The sequence below is a fragment of the Lactuca virosa genome, chromosome 1 (genome assembly GCF_052849685.1).
Source record: "Lactuca virosa cultivar CGN04683 chromosome 1, Lactuca_virosa_CGN04683_v6, whole genome shotgun sequence".
Classification (NCBI taxonomy): Eukaryota; Viridiplantae; Streptophyta; class Magnoliopsida; order Asterales; family Asteraceae; genus Lactuca; species Lactuca virosa.
In genome coordinates, this window is record NC_136426.1 from 316,076,586 (window position 1) to 316,093,413 (window position 16,828).

At 31.0% G+C, this 16,828-nt stretch overlaps 2 protein-coding genes across 3 annotated transcripts; both read right to left on the reverse strand.

The window, feature by feature from the left end:
• Positions 1 to 3,550: 3,550 nt before the first annotated feature.
• LOC145131113 (aspartic proteinase oryzasin-1-like) lies at positions 3,551 to 6,975 on the reverse strand. Its single transcript, XM_079065846.1, has 10 exons — positions 6,937 to 6,975; positions 6,403 to 6,515; positions 5,797 to 5,971; positions 5,661 to 5,700; positions 5,516 to 5,580; positions 5,363 to 5,428; positions 5,315 to 5,320; positions 4,340 to 4,459; positions 3,948 to 4,036; positions 3,551 to 3,635 (listed from the first exon to the last, which is right to left on the reverse strand). Exons 1-10 carry the CDS (start codon positions 6,973 to 6,975, stop codon positions 3,551 to 3,553), a joined length of 798 nt encoding a protein of 265 aa, XP_078921972.1.
• A 96-nt stretch (positions 6,976 to 7,071) lies between these two features.
• On the reverse strand, positions 7,072 to 8,521 carry LOC145110118 (uncharacterized). Of its 2 annotated transcripts, XM_079047073.1 has the most exons (5): positions 8,086 to 8,521; positions 7,855 to 8,001; positions 7,545 to 7,754; positions 7,296 to 7,451; positions 7,072 to 7,223 (listed from the first exon to the last, which is right to left on the reverse strand). In XM_079047073.1, exons 1-4 carry the CDS (start codon positions 8,086 to 8,088, stop codon positions 7,299 to 7,301), a joined length of 513 nt encoding a protein of 170 aa, XP_078903199.1. In that variant the 5' UTR covers positions 8,089 to 8,521; the 3' UTR covers positions 7,072 to 7,223; positions 7,296 to 7,298. The 2 variants fall into 2 exon arrangements, with proteins under 2 accessions (XP_078903199.1, XP_078903198.1); XM_079047072.1 differs by lacking the exon at positions 7,072 to 7,223 and having other exon boundaries at positions 7,231 to 7,451.
• Between the last annotated feature and the right edge of the window lie 8,307 nt (positions 8,522 to 16,828).

Below are 16,828 nucleotides of genomic sequence, written 5' to 3' on the forward strand. Positions count from 1 at the left end.
TTGCAAAACATAATGACATTGATAAAAGAAGGAGCTGGCGGGTCTGGCATAAAAACTAACCCTTCCTCTTATCCAAACTTTATATATATATATATATATATATATATATATATATATATATATATATATATATATATATATATATCCTAATGACTAACCTCGACAGATGCATGTCAACGAATGTCTTAATGAAAACAGCTATGTTGCTTGGTCGAGGGAGATGAAGGATTTCCTCCTAGCCAAAAATCGTGCGGGTTTCATCGATAGAACCATTGGAAAACCTTCAGGATCAGATCCAAAATTCAGAATTTAGGGCATGGAAGCGAAGTGATGCTATCTTAAAGGGATTGCTTACTACATCCATGGAAAAGTATATCAGAAATAGTGTCAAGTATGCCAATACCACTCAAGAAATGTGGATTGATCTCGAAGAAAGGTTTGGAAAAGAATGTGCTACTCGTGCATATAAATTAAAGCGAGAATTGACAAACCTAAGGCAAGAAAACTCATCTGTCTCTGCTTACTTCAACAAATTAAGAGGTATTTGGGACAAGATCCATTATGTATCTCCCATACCAACTTGTACATGTGGTAAATGCACATGTAATCTTGGAAAAGGATGTCCGAAAGCAAAGAGAATGATATTGTTTACGAGTTCTTGATGAGGTTAGATGACGTTTTGGAATCGTTAAAACACAAAACTGATGCCATCTTTAGGAACAACATACCATCTGGTAGCCGACGATGAAAAGAAACATATGATCTCCACCACTAGAAAGACGTTTTGGAATCGTTAAAACACAAAACTGATGCCATCTTTAGGAACAACATACCATCTGGTAGCCGACGATGAAAAGCAACATATGATCTCCACCACTAGAAAGACTGGCATGGAAGTTGTTGCATTTCAACTCTGAAGTGAGAACATTCCAACAAAATTTCTAAAGAAAAGAAAGGAAACAGTCGAGATAATCGAGAAGGACGCAAGTGCAAACATTGTAGGAAAATAGGACACTCTATAGAAGGGTGTCTTGAGAATATCGACTATCCAGAGTGGCGGGAAACTCGTAGATGCAAAGCAAATGGTGACCAGCAGGAAAACCGAAAGCAAAAGCAGCAAATGTTAAAACGGGAAGTAGTGTGACACCAGGCTTACACCTGAACAATATGTGAAATTGATAAAGCAACTAAGTGAATCACAACAACCAAAAGTAAACATGGCTACTAAGATTAATTTTGCTACATCATGAGTTATCGATTCAGGTGCTACATAACATGTGGCATACAAGAAACATGCTCTCATTAAATCGAAAGACTCTAAAGGCAGAATATTTGTCAGCATCCCAAACGGAGATAGTGTTCCCGTCGAAGGAGTTGGAAGCGCATTTTTACCAAATAACATGGAAATTGATAATGTTCTTTATATAAAAAATTTCAAACACAATTTTTATCAGTTGGCAAAATAACTAAACGTTTCAATTGTTTCGTTACTTTTTTCCAGATTATTGTTTTATACATAACTTAAGTTCAAGGAAGCTGATTGACATAGGGAAATATGAGAATGGTCTATACAACTTTAGAGTAAACGACAAAAGAATTAAAGTTGCGGTCAAGGTTAACTCAGAGATATGGCATCGAAGACTCGGACATGCATCAAATATCAAGTTGCAAAACATTCTTAAAATAGGTAGCATAGTTAATATTAAGCTTTGTGATTCTTGTATACGAGCTAAACAAACCAGACTCCCTTTTCTTGAAAGTTCTATTAAAACAATTGCTTATTTTGATATTATTCGTTGTAATATTTAGGGAGGATATCTCACACCTTCTCTATCAAGGGCACGTTACTTTCTTACAATAGTAGATGATTTTAGTAGATTTACTTAAAAACAAATCAGATGCAAGTTCTAGTCTAATTGCTTTCTATAACATGGTTTGGACATAAATTGGAAAGAAATTTAAGAAAGTCAGAAACGACAATGGTGGAGAGTTTTCTTCAAATCAAATGATGCAATTCTATGAAAAGAATGACATCATACTTGAAACCAAGTGTATCCACACGCCTCAACAAAACGGAGTTCTCGAAAAAAAACACGGACACCTCCTAGAAATTGCAAGAACATTACATTTTGAAGCAAACTTACCCATAATATTTTGGGGAGAGTGTGTTTTGACAGCAACATACATCGTAAAAATACTTTCATCTCGTGCTATAAAGAACAAGACTCCTTGCAAAATTTTACTTGGAGATGAACCCAACTATGATCACATGAGAGTTTCTGGGTGTTTCGTGGATGTCAAAAAAAAAAAAAGTGGAAAAGATAAATTTGAAGAAATAGGGAAGTCTAGAGTATTTTTTGGATATCCACAAGGTCAAAAAGGTTACAAAGTTTTTGACTTAACAAACAAGAAAAATTGTTGTGTCCATAGATGTGAAATTGTGGAATGTAATTTCTCTTTTTACAACAATAAGCAATTTGATATTCCCACCGCAAGAATTGAAGAAGAAAAAAAAATGGACAGCCCATTAATATGGAGACCCAGCAACCTATCGATGTGGAAACCTAACAGCCCATTGTTACCCAATGTGGGCCTACAAATAACAGCCCACAACATGAAACTCCTCCTGGCAGCCCATGAATGTCATTCTCTAGTAATTATGGCTCACAAATTAGTAAAACATCTCTCATGGTCAGCCCATTATAAGTCATACTACTACCAAGTACCAACAACCAAGAGCAAAACATGTCAACCAACATTGACATCAAACAAGCCAAGAGACCCGAAAGAACTAGAACAAAGCCACGAAGATTTGAAGAATACAAAGTGGAATTAACACCATTGACCATTCTCCTCCAGATGCCAAACATCAACCTCGACGGTACATCATTTATCTAACTTTATGTCTTATAAAAATTTCACTAGCAATCACAAATCTTTTCTGATGGCCATTTCCACTCAAAATGAGCCTAAACACTATCATCAGGCGATCAAAAATCCAAATTGGATAACTGCCATGAAAAAGCAGATAAGTGCACTTGAAGCAAACAACACGTGGACCTTGGCTCACTTACCACCTCACAAGAAAGTTGTTGACTCAAAGTGGGTCGACAAGATTAAATACAACCCTATTGGAGAAATTGAACGCTACAAAACAAGATTAGTCGCAAAAGGGTATACACAAATAGAAGGCATTAATTTTCATGAAACTTGATCAAATAAAAGAAACATCAATACATTTTTAAGCTTTTCATCAAGTCCTTCGTTTTCTTCAATCATTGGATTTTCTTATAACATGGAACTTTTTAAACGGTCTTAATTGAAATTTTGATCAACCAACAATCAAATATTGTAACAAAACAGTTATGGTTTCACTTTAATAAATCAAGCATATAAAGTGATCGAAACATATAATCCAATGATGAGTTCTCTCATTGCCCACATCTTTTGTAGAAGATTAGAACCACAATAAGTAACATATTAATTTTAAACGCTTCTTTAACAAGATATTGAACAAGGAAAACACGTTCGTGACCATGTATCGTCTATGTTATATCGCCTTTGCGAATCCAACTCTCAAGTTCCCATAATCTAATATAGTATGGTAACTACCCATGAAAACATCTCCCAAGATCCTAAAACGTGTTTCTATATGTTACTTTACACTGTATATATATGATGTTTTTTTAATAAATGATATTTAAAAAAGAATAGAAAATGACATAGGAATAGAAAAAGTTAACGAGGGCTTTGTGTTGAAAAACTAGAAATTAATGAAATAAAATCATTTTCGTGAATTAAGAAAAATATATCTTAATATAAAATCATAAAACATTAAGTATTCACCCCTTTCAATCAAAATCTTAAAATTTTGACCCTCATTCATAGATTTTCGGAAATATGTATTTATAAAACATAATTCGTAAACATAAACACACGTCGCGTACCATAGAAGGCCATCAGAAGTAGGAATGTCCAACGACATGAAACCGCTAACACAGCGTGTACCATCACCCTCACCATCTTTAATAAGGTACTACAAAATATCATTTATGCACCCACTATTAACTTTTTATAATTATTATTATAATAGTTTTATTGTTAAATCATTAAAAAATAATAATGTAGTGGCTAAATATGTAAAATGATGAAAGTATGTTGAATTAGTTTTTTGTATTTTGCCCTATATCAAAAGTGGGTAACATGGAAAAATGATTTTTAATGATAAAAAATATTATAATCATTAAAAAAATTCTTAAGTGGACATAGAATATTGATAGTACATTTGTTTTTGTTTATGTATTTTTTTAATTATAACAAAATTTAGTAAGAAGAGTACCTCCTGTGGTGTAAGAACAAAATCTTTGCCACCAAGTGTAAACGAAATATTAGGCATCGATGCAACCTTTCCACAATCAATATCCGAGTCTCCGATTGTGTCAGCAAATTGATCGGAGAGCTGTGAATTATATAGACTCGTTAGTTCCCAAAGAAAATGAAATAAACATATATTGTGTTTGTTACACACAACACGAATGGTGGCGAGTCTAGAATAGAAAACCATATGATTCATTAATTTTTCTATAAAAAAATTTCCATACAAATTCAAGACATTTATAGGTCCTAAATTCTTTTAAAGGTAAGTCACTAAAATTTTTCTATAGAAAATTTAGTTAAATTAAAAAAATTAGGTGGGTCATTGGATACACCTTAGTTAAATGGAGACTCTAGATAAACTTTTTAGGATTAATGATAATGATTATATTTGATGATAATGATGAGACTATTTACGTCTTTTGCACTCACAACATATTGAGTGTGAGTCTTGTCCCACCTCGTCGTTTTAATGAAATCAGTGTCTTTCAAAAAAAAAAAAAAAAAAAAAAAAAACAAAAGAAAAAAGGATCCAAAAGCTACTTGCATCATTAACATATCTTAAAATGTGCTCTCGTGTCATATTCTGTTCACACTGGTTTTGCATCCGCAAAACCATTGTCTCACAAGCAACACAAGTTCCATCTCTTTTTCCCGATGATACATCACCGCTGCTATCTGCTACACTTTCTATTCCAATACTGTGTACACCAGAAATTGAATATAAAGTTCAAAATTTGTGGTTACATACAAAAAAAAATTATGACAATAAGTCAAGAAAGATATAATGCTTCAAGGTTGACCTATCGCCATGAGTTCCATTCGAAATACAGAGTCCAATCTTCTTACATATCGTGTTTGCTTGTCCCTGTTTTTGAAACGAGATTACACAAAGACCCATATGAGAAGCTAGGCATTTTATCAAACAGTTGGTTTTCACCTCTTTCTGAAGAAGATCTAATATCTTTTCCCCGTATTGTTTGATCACAGACTTGGATTCTTGACTCGCAAAGCTCTTAATTCCAATGGCAGCATTTATCTCTGTGACCGCAGACTAAATGCAACAATCACAGAATTAAAAGCATTCATCGGGATTATTACAATACAAGATCAAGAAAGCAGAAGTTCGGATTATGCATACCGTTGGCCCAGTTAGCAAAGACGTCCCTGAATCTGCAATGGCGGGACATCCATTTTGACAGTATCCTGTTCAAAGAAACGATCATCGTATCAAATCCAACAGCTTTAAATGAGATATCCTTTCATAAACAGGAAAAAAAACGTACCGGTTGATTTGCCATTGATAAGAACATCGCTCAAATTGAACTAACATGGACTAAAATCAAAAAGATTGGAGATATGATATGAGTATAGTTTTGTAGAAGAATTAAGCATCATCATTATGATGAACGAATAACGAACCTGCCAATAACCCTTTTCTGTGATTGGAACGAAAGTATGATTACCCTTGTAATGCTTGGGATCAACACCACCAAAGATGATCTCGCCCCCACCCCCATTTGCTTCATTGTCACTCCGGTCCAACCACATTGAGAACAATGGATATTTAACTACACTTGGATTCAACATATTCTCCCTGTATAATTTAATTTCATATTAAATAAACTACCAGTTTAAAATTCTTTATTTAAGTATGCAACATATTGTCCTCTCCTTGAGGTCATCTTGTAAATATTTTACAAATTTCAAGTTATTGTAATTAATGTAACTATGTTATTACTATGGATAAAAAAAATGTAAAAATATTGATTAAATGAGTAAAAATAAAGTACGTAGCTAGAGTAAACTATCTTATTATTTCCTTAAACTTTTCCATTGGGTTTGTTTTTTTTACAGCAAAAAGGAGCCATTTTCCACAACTAATGATTGGTGATCAGTTTTTCCTAGTTTGATATAATTACACGTCAAAATAATATACATATTATGATTACGATAATATAAATATGGGTTTAATAATTATTTTTTATTTGAGAATGTAATAAAAATCTATAAGTATATTTTGATTACCATATTGTGGCAACATTTCCAACAGAAACCTCCCTGAATCCAAGCCCAAGTATACCATCAAACTTTCCGGTCATAAACGTCATACTAGGCTCCTTTGTTGCCTCGAGAAACTCCTAATCATATTATCAAAACCATCAATCAATTGTGTAACACCGATATAAAAACTTACACTACTACAAAAAAGAGCATTACCGACGGCCAAAGCCGTCGGTAATCCGTCGCTAAAGCTCTTTACCGACGGAATTGTAACATACCAAAATCCGTCGCTATATTCTTGTCGCTAATTATTTGTAACGGATCTCCGACGGCTCTGGCTAATTTTTAGTGACGGATTCTTCCGTCGGAAATAGTAACGGATCACCAACAGAATATTTTTTGCAACGGATTACCGACGGAATTTGTTTGCAACGGATTACCAACGGAAAAATTTACTAACGGATTACTAACAGAATATGAAATAACTTACTAACGGATTACCGACGGAATTTGGAATAACTTACTAACAGATTACCGACGGAATCCCAAAATGACTACAAATTTTCTTTGTAACAGATTAGCGACGGATTTTGGCATTATAAAAAAGTTTACAAATTAATAAAGAAATTAAAAACTAAAAATAATTACATATTCAACACAAATTTTTTAAACATAAATTAAATCTATATTTTAAAACCACCCAATATAAAAGTAAATCCATAAATTTCAATCATTTGGCATATATTAAATCTATAACTCCATATTGTCAAATACCAAAATTTTCAATCCATATTGTCAAATATTGTCAACAACCAATAGAGAATTCTTTCTTGTGGATTCCACACCTATCATTGAGAGTTGTTAGCAAGAGAGATGTTTATATATTGTCAAATACCATAAATTCCCTCAAATATTACCTTTTATCTTCCGGTGAATTGCTTCAAAAGATCATTCATTTTTCCAAGAAGACGGCTCTCCATGTCCTCTCGTAACTTCACCTCATTATCAAAATTGGCTTCTATTTCCTCCCGTTTCTTCACTTCTCGTTCCAACATGCTCTCTAATTCATTTATCTAAAATATGGTCCAACAAACATATAATTAGTATAAAATAGAGAAGGAAATAGCAACATAATTTATTATTTTTATCATAACATTGACACATACCTTCTTTTGATATAAGGCATAATCATGGGATGATGAGCCACACTCATAAGGTGTCCCCGACACGACACTGCCCGGATCTGATGATCCTACCCCGTAAACTCGCCCCTTCTTTCTCCCGCCAACACAATTCTCCCATATTTCAACATCACCCAACGGATGTTGACTAGGGTCGAGGCCATATTTCTCACACATTGCCTTCTCATATTTGTCCTACAATTTACCAAAAGATAAAAATTGTTACTACTCTAAACACTTGAAAAATAATTAAATACATCAAATCTTAAATTTAAAAAGGATAAAGATAACTTACAAATACAGTCCAAGACTTCTCATTAACCCAGTGCTCAGGTTGGCTCCCAATCAACTCTCCCGATGCCAATTTCACATTTGCACTCTTTTCAAGGTGAGTCTGTTTGAAAACGTCTCCCCACAAAGGGTCTTCCCCCTTTGCCTTCTTCTACAAAAAAAAAAAAAAAACATAGTTGTAATTTATGCTAATCTAAAAACAATTTACTAAAATTTATAAACAAGATTCATTTACCATCTTCTTGCGGTGTTGTTCTGTTGTAATCGATCCACCCGTATGTACCGAGATGGAACCATTAATACTACTGTTACGATTTCTTTTTCCGCTCTCGGATATATTTCTCCAAGTATCGGTGTCCCATATCTGTATAGTAATAAATACAAGTTATTTTATGATAAAATAGAAAGCCATTATTATTATAAGAGATTTATTGTATTATATCATTTTACCGTGCACAGAGCCTGCCATACGTCAGATGTGATCCAAGTAGGCGGAAAATCACGCATCACTGAGAAGTCAGAACTCCCCCTGGTGGGAAGGCGTGACCAGCCTTTTTGGCTGCAGATGTAGATGCCTTTCTAGCACCATTAATAATGTCTCTATATCGACGGTTCAAGACGTTTTTGAAGCCTTCGAAGATTCTATCCTCCTCCGACTCAGGCCACTGATAAATCCCTGTAACAAGTAAAATGTAAAGTTAAATAAGCATACTTAAAACAAACAAAGATAAATTACAGAGTATTATTAATACATTACCCGAAAAGCATTAAACATATTCTTCCGAACATCCAACGTGACCTTTTTCCATGTAGGCCAAGCACCATCCATAAACTCTTTCATTATACTTGCGATCTGACGATACACAAATTCATCATGAAACCTATAATATCAAATTAACCAAATTAGTATATTTATAACATCAATAATCAACATAAATTTCAATAAGAAAAAACATACCCTCGCCCGAGTCGTGTGATCCATATCCTCTCAGAAGGATGAGACGGAGGCGAACGTAGGATATTGGACCCACGCCTAACAATATCCCCCCCCCCCCCCACTATCCCCATCAGACGCGAAGTCCTCCTGGTCGAAGATGGTATCCGGTCCATGTGGGTCATGAAATGTGCCACTGCCAGCAGAACTCATTTGTGATCCTTTACCATCTCTCATGCTTCCTCTGTTACCACCATATCTCATGCCTCCTCTGTCACCACCATATCTCATGCCTCCTCTGTCACCACCATCTCTCATGCCTCTGTCACCACCATCTCTCAAGCCTCCCATGCCTCCTACATCATTACTGCCTCTCGTGCCTCCTCTATCTCCACTGTAACTAACAGCTTTTTTTCCACCTTTATTAATACCCCCTCTACGACCGTCTCCCAAACCTTTCGGAGGAGGATATGTACGAACGTCTCCAAAACTTCTCATATTATGTACCCTGTATTTACAAAAAAAGAAAGGTTAGCTAAATATATTAAAGTCGATATCAATAATTTAAAGTGAGCATACCCTATAATATATCACAAATAACTTAAAGTGGATATCAATAATCAAGTTCATCCTGAATCAAAAGAGTGATCAGATAAATCAAATTCATCTGCGTCATCGTCTGTATCTTCAAACTCTTGAAATTCTTCCTCCTCTCGAGTCTCTTCTTCATTTCTCTCGGTATCATACTCTTCAAATTCTCCATCTGTGACTAGGTTCATGCGATCATTATTAATTACTTCATTTGTATACTCGAACCGTTCATCAATCTGAAAGAATTGATCAGCTTCCATGTTTTCATCGTTCACGACTTCAGATAAATATTCGGGAACTTCATATATCCCTCGTGGTTTTGTTTTGATAACAGCCCACCAATCTTTTGTATCCCTTTTCATGGCGGGGTATGGTGTATAATACACTAGATATGTTGCCCATGCTCTGCATGGGCCGTGTGCGTCTGATTTGAATGTCGTTTTTGTTTATAGATTAATAGGCGTTGTTGTTGACTGTTTTAATTGACTTTGTTAAGGGTAGGAAAAAACAAAAAAAACTAAATATGAGGACCAATATAGAAAAAATATACCAACAGAAGAAAATGACAGGCGTAGAAAGTGCAATGGTGAAAAACTCGGGCTTTGCCCCTGGCCGTTTTTTATGTTTTTTATGAAAAAATGTAAATGTTTTGACGGCAAGGACCAAAATTATCAAAATGGCTAAAGAATTAAAGGGGTTAGAATTAGCAAGTTTTTAGAAAATGGACCAAAGTTGTCAATTACTTAAAGTTTTGTGGCCAAACTTTGAATATTAAAAGGTTCTTAAAAATGTAAAAAATTTTATTGCAATGACCAAAAGTGTCAACATGGCTAAAAAATGAGAGGCAAAGTTGACAAAAAAAACATACAAAGTTTATTATTTCTAACTCTTAACATCTTTAATATATGTATATTAATTATAAAAGCTATTGCTTGTTAAAAACATCATAGCCGATTATAGAAAATCATTTCGTCTGTCTGTATGTAGTTACATAAATCTTATAAAATTCATATAAGACAAATGTTTTATTATAATACATAATTTAAATAACTATTGAATAGATTGTATTAAGAAGCTTTTGACAATTTAAGATATAGAATGCTATATTTTGGGAACTAGCTTAAAAAAAATAACTCTTAGCTAATAAGCTAGTCTACGTTTAGTAAACTAGATGATTAATTGGATTATAAGCCATGGGCGGAGGATTATAAGGGATAGGGGCTAAGGGTTATATTTTATATATATTAGACATGAAAATATAAAAAGTAGGCTTTGGCCTGCTGTTTTTTTTTTTAAAACTATAGTTTTAGTTTCGGCCTCCAAATAATTTATTCAAGCTCCGCCACTGTTATAAGCTATTCCATTTAAACTATTAAAGGTAAGGATGAGGAAGAAAAACTTACAAATGAATTGATGAGACTCTAGATATCAATTTGAGGGAGAGATTGATAGAAAAAATAAACAGCAGAGAATCGTATATACTTATTAGTGTATATAATATAACTAGACGAATTCTCGCGCGTTGCGCAACGAAGATTAAAAATATATTCTTAAAATATTGAAAAATATATGTTTAAAATAGTTATGTTATTGACATTAATTTTGAGATAATATTTTTACACTAATTTATATATATATATATATATATATATATATATATATATATATATATATATATATATATATTTGGGGGGTCCGGAAATATAATATGTATAAAAATCGATGAGCAAGGAGGGCCACAGCCAAAATTTTATATTTTTTGGCCTAATGTGTATAAAATTAAAGTATAGGGACTAATTGTGATAAAAAAAATCAGGGGGGGGGGCCACAGCCCCCCTAGCCCTAATAAAGATCCGCCATTGTGTGTATATATATATATATATATATATATATATATATATATATATATATATATATATAATCTCTATTATTTTGAACAATAATATTCATTGACGTCAACCCACATTCCTCATTAATAGAATTAAATATAATTATCTATTTTGTATTATTTTTAACAATTATTATTATTGATTAATTATATTTTTACTTATACGATCATTTTCTAATTTCAATAATGATGTTTATTTAAAATACAATTTATTTATAGCTAAATGTAATTTATAATTTGATGTTATTATCATTTAAAATTGTTATTCATCAATTTTAAACCACTTATTATTAATAATAAGTTAAAGAAGACTTTTAAGAAACACTTAATATTATTATTAAAATGTGAAACATACACTAAATAATAAAGTGATAAGATAGACAATTTGCATTTCAAAAGAGACTTGCATGGATAATACGACATATCTATGTAATTTGATTTTATTATTTATAATTATTGCTTATTAATTTTAAAACCACTTGTTATTATTAATAAGTGAAAGAAACTTTTAAAAAACACTTATTATTATAATTAAAATGTTAAACATATACTAAAATATAAAGTGATAAGATAGACAATTTGCATTTTAAAAAAGGCTTAAATGGATAATATGGATAATATGACATATCCATGATTTTTAATTAATTATTGTTTTGAAGCAACATGAACATACAAACATGTATACAATAGTTAATTAAATATTATATATATCACATTCCATAACATATGATCGATAACATGAATCTAATCTAATTTACATTAAAATTCCAACCACAACATACAATAATATTCTTAAAAGAATACTTAAATCAAGAAAATACAAAAAAGAATTAGTATATAACAAACTTACAAATTAAAAACTTCAGCATAATAACAGGCTCGAAAAATTGTTCAAAGCCCTCAAACCAACACAAAAAACTTTAAACTGGTTTTCTTTGTGAATTTTGTATGTGATTTGTATTTGTGTGTCTACTCAAAAAGATTGATCTTTTTATAGTAGAGTATCCATTAATTGTTTATTAAATATATTATATAAGTTATAAAAACTTTGAATTGTTAATCATTATTAAGAGACTTTTGAGTGGTATTCATTAAAATAGGAGGTTTCAAATGCATGAGATGTTTGCAAATTTTTATGGGGGTTTCAAATGCATGAGGTTCAAGGAAAAATGCTAGCTTTATAAGTATGTATGATATTTAATTGGTTTTTAGTTAAAGCTATAATGTTAAGGATTTTGGTTCTCTATGGTTATGTAAATAGGTACCTTCTAGTTTTATAATATAAATCTTCAGTCCCTAATATTTTTGGCATGTTGATACATGTCTACACGAGTAGAGATAACGAGACAAAAACGCTAATTTGACCTCTTTAACTTATTTGTCGTATCTTATTATAGGGAGCTGATTTGTACACCACAATTTTTCTCCATACATAATTGATGTTTTAAAATGTTGTATTGTACAACTCTATAATGCATAAATTGTTGTGTATGACCAAAAACTGTTGTGTACGAATCACTTCCTCTTATTATAAACTCATTTATTAAATTCTCTATTTGGCGCTTTAAAAAACATATTAATTACTCTAGTTAGACCCATTAAATCATAACTTAGATCTTACCATTTTCTATGATATGAAAACTCTATGTAAAATTCTATGTAAAATGACATGAAAACTCTATGTAAACTGGCAATGTTCCCATTATATAAAATGGCAGGATTTGAGTTATGCAGTTTTAATCCTCAAATCGTATCACTTTACATAATGCGAACATATTATCTAAACTTGGAGGGGTAAATGCAAAAAAAAAATGTTTACAAGTGGTATACGCACAAAAAAAAAGTATGGATTAGCACGAATAAATTTGAGTTGTTGGATTGATATTGAGCAATGGGATTAGCTAATGTTAAGTGAGACTAAAAATTAAATAAAAAATTACAAGGTTAAGGATAACGTGAGTACAAAACAGACACGAGAATCTCGTGACAACAATTGTATTGTAACAGAACCATAGTTTGTTTATATGTCAACCAGAAATGTGAACTACTTGTTTATTATCAAGTCTAAACATGTTAACTATTATCAATATGTAATCATTCGATCTGATAATGAAAGTGTTATCATTCGATTTGATTAATTGATAAAAAAAGGATTATTTAATGTATTGACCAGTCACATAATATATATATATATATATATATATATATATATATATATATACTTATAAAGCTAGCATTTTTTCTTGAATCTCATGCATTTGAAACCCCCTTTTTTAACTTCCTCAAACCATATTCATTTGAAACCCCCTTTTTTAACTAATGCAACTCAAAAGTTTTCTTAATTATGATTTAACACTCAAAAGTTTTATAACTTATATTATGTTTAATTAACATTTAGTGAAAAGTTTACTATAAAAATGTCAATCAGTTGTGTCTTTTGTGTTATATAAAATCTTACATATAAGAAGGATTTGAAGATATTGTAATTCAAAAGTTTTCATATAGTTGAAGCATTCACGATCCAAATATAATGATTTGAAGAAATGAGTTATGTCGCATCAATGGTAATTGTAATATGATTTTTTCTTTCAACCAAAAAAAATAAAGCTTTTCTATTTTTTCTTTATATTCAGTTTCTCATTTAATCTTTATATGTGATTTGTGTGTATTACTCAATCTTGAATGTGACTCTCCAAACATCAATGTTGTGCTTGAAATATCTTTCTGATTCTTCGTTTTCAAGAAAAATATTTTGATTGCAGGTTAGTGAAGAATTGTCATCAAGTTTCTATGGTTGAATGGTGTTAAATGAATGAAGAATATTCATAAAATGGATATAGGTTTTTTTGTTTGAGCAAAATTGACGAATGTTAGTTTTTTCTTTTGATTTAAATGTATGTTTATGTAACATCTTTATTTATATATTCAACCACCCAATGCTCTTATTTATTTGATTGTAGTTTTTCTATTTTGATTATGTTTATTTTCTATTATTTTTTTTTGTTGGGTTATCCTACACAACATATTTAAAAGACAATATTTAAAAGATAACATAATTTTGAACATTTGATATGTAATTATGATAGACTTATCATGATATGTTCTTTATATGAAAGTAATTTATCCATATTATTACGACAAGAATTACATATGACATTTACGAAAATATATATATATATATATATATATATATATATATATATATATATATATATTATATGTGATTTGTTTAACATGTATATGCACCTATGTATGTTATAAATTTATAATTAAATATCTTTATATTTAATAATTGAAGGGATTAAAATGATGCATCAAAACCAATTATTTAGACGGATATAATAATAATAATAATAATAATAATAATAATAATAATAATAATACACTTCCAGGTACCGCATTCATTTGAAACTCACACTACAACTCAAAAGTTTTCTAATTTATGTATATTTATTAGTTACAACTCAAGAGTTTTTAACTTATGATTATTAATTAGTAATCACTAATAACTTTTTATTTTCCTTTCTTTTATAAGGTTGTAAAGTTTTGCTCATTAAAAACATTAATGTATTGGAAGAGATTTGTAATTTAAATATGAAAAGTTAATATACATGTTATAATAGATGGTTTAGTGTTTTTATGTTATTAAAAGTTTTAGTGTTTATTTTTCATATTTTTTATTATTCGTTGTATATATATCTTTTTTAATACATGTTATAATAGATGTTTTCCTATTTTTATATTACTAAAAGTTGTAGTTCATATTTTTGTTCATACGTTTTGTTACCCGTTATATTATCATTCATTTGATATATAATTTACACAATTTTAAACGGTTTATAAAATTATCAAATAATTGTATATATCACAATGACTTAAAAATTAAACTATAATGTTTAATAAAACTAATATGTTAACTATATGTTTGCTTTACTACTAACATTTTGTTTCAAAGTAGAAATATTAAATAATAATTTGGTAAAAGTTATTATTTTAACTGTATAATTCTATTCTCGCGCAACGCGCGAGGATTCGCCTAGTGTGTATATATATATATATATATATATATATATATATATATATATATATATATATATATAGAGAGAGAGAGAGAGAGAGAAAGAGAGAGAAAGAGAGAATGATCAAATAACTAAAATGTTGAAAACCCAAGAATAATCATGAACCAATCATTCCATAAAAACATAAATAGAATTTTACATTATAATTAAATATGGATAAGTTATGTATAATTAATAAATTCCTACAAATATGTAATGTAATCTCATTAATTAATTTTTTCATAATATATTAGGAATAAATAAAATCTATTTTTTAATTATCAAATTCAATAAAAATATTGTTTTTGCATTTTTTTAATAAACAGAAAAATAATTTTTATAATTTTTTTCTATCAAAATAAAAAATAAATAAATACACATTGATTTCATACCATTTGATTCATATAATTTCATTCATAATTGTGGTGACTTGGTAAGGCATGTGGAACATATGGTGGATAACCTATTGACTCATGTTCAAATTCTGGCACTACTCAGCCCTTGTGGCCATGGAGGTTCGCCTGCAGTGACTCCAGGGCATGAGGCAAAGCCTCATGTTTGCAGCGGGGGATTAGTCGGTGCGCGAAAGCTGACCTGGAAACCCTCGTTAGGGAAGTTCCCTTTCCAAAAAAAATCATTCATAAGTGAATATAAAACGTAATAAATTTTATAATTTTATTGAATTAGTTTTTTAACTATATTTTTCTAAAGACGAAAGTACAAATACAATTGTAATAATATATTTTATAGTTGTAAACATAAGATGAATAGAACACAATCTAATGATAAATAGTACAATATATTTGTATTCATGAATAATAAAACACAATCTAGAGATAAATAAAAATACATGTGTAATCTTTAATGAGTAAACGACAACATACATATACTTAAAATCAACTACAATTGTAATCGCAAATGAATATATAACACAATCCATAGAAAAACTATAATGCACTTTAATCATAAATGATTAAAACACAATGTATTGTAGGTTTCTTGTTTTTTCATAGATTGAATCATTTGACTTGAAATGGTTGCTTTGACATAGATTTGAAATTGTATGCTTTTGTTGGTGATTTTAGTGTCACCATGTCATTTTATGTAATTCAAAAACTAAGATGTGAGCTAAGAGGCTTCATAATTTGTACTCTAATATATGTATGGATTTGTGCGGAGTGCACACATGTATAAGATCGAATTAGAACTCGGTTTAACGACAAGTTGGGGGTCTGGGGGTAGCGCCCCTGGGTCCGGGGTTTTCAAAGGGGCATCACCCCTTTGGCGGGGTCTAGGGGCAGCGTCCCTAGCTTGGTCGAGGGGCAGAGCCCCTAGCTGGGGTCCCGCTGCCAGGTCAGCGGGCGGGGTTGAGGGGCAGAGCCCCGACAGGGTTTGGGGTAGCGCCCCAAAAACTCTTCGAGTTTTACATATGGGAATGTAGTGGGAAATTCGAATTCTTTAGGGCGATTATGGTAAAACTAACGAAATTCGTTAGTGTAACACCCAG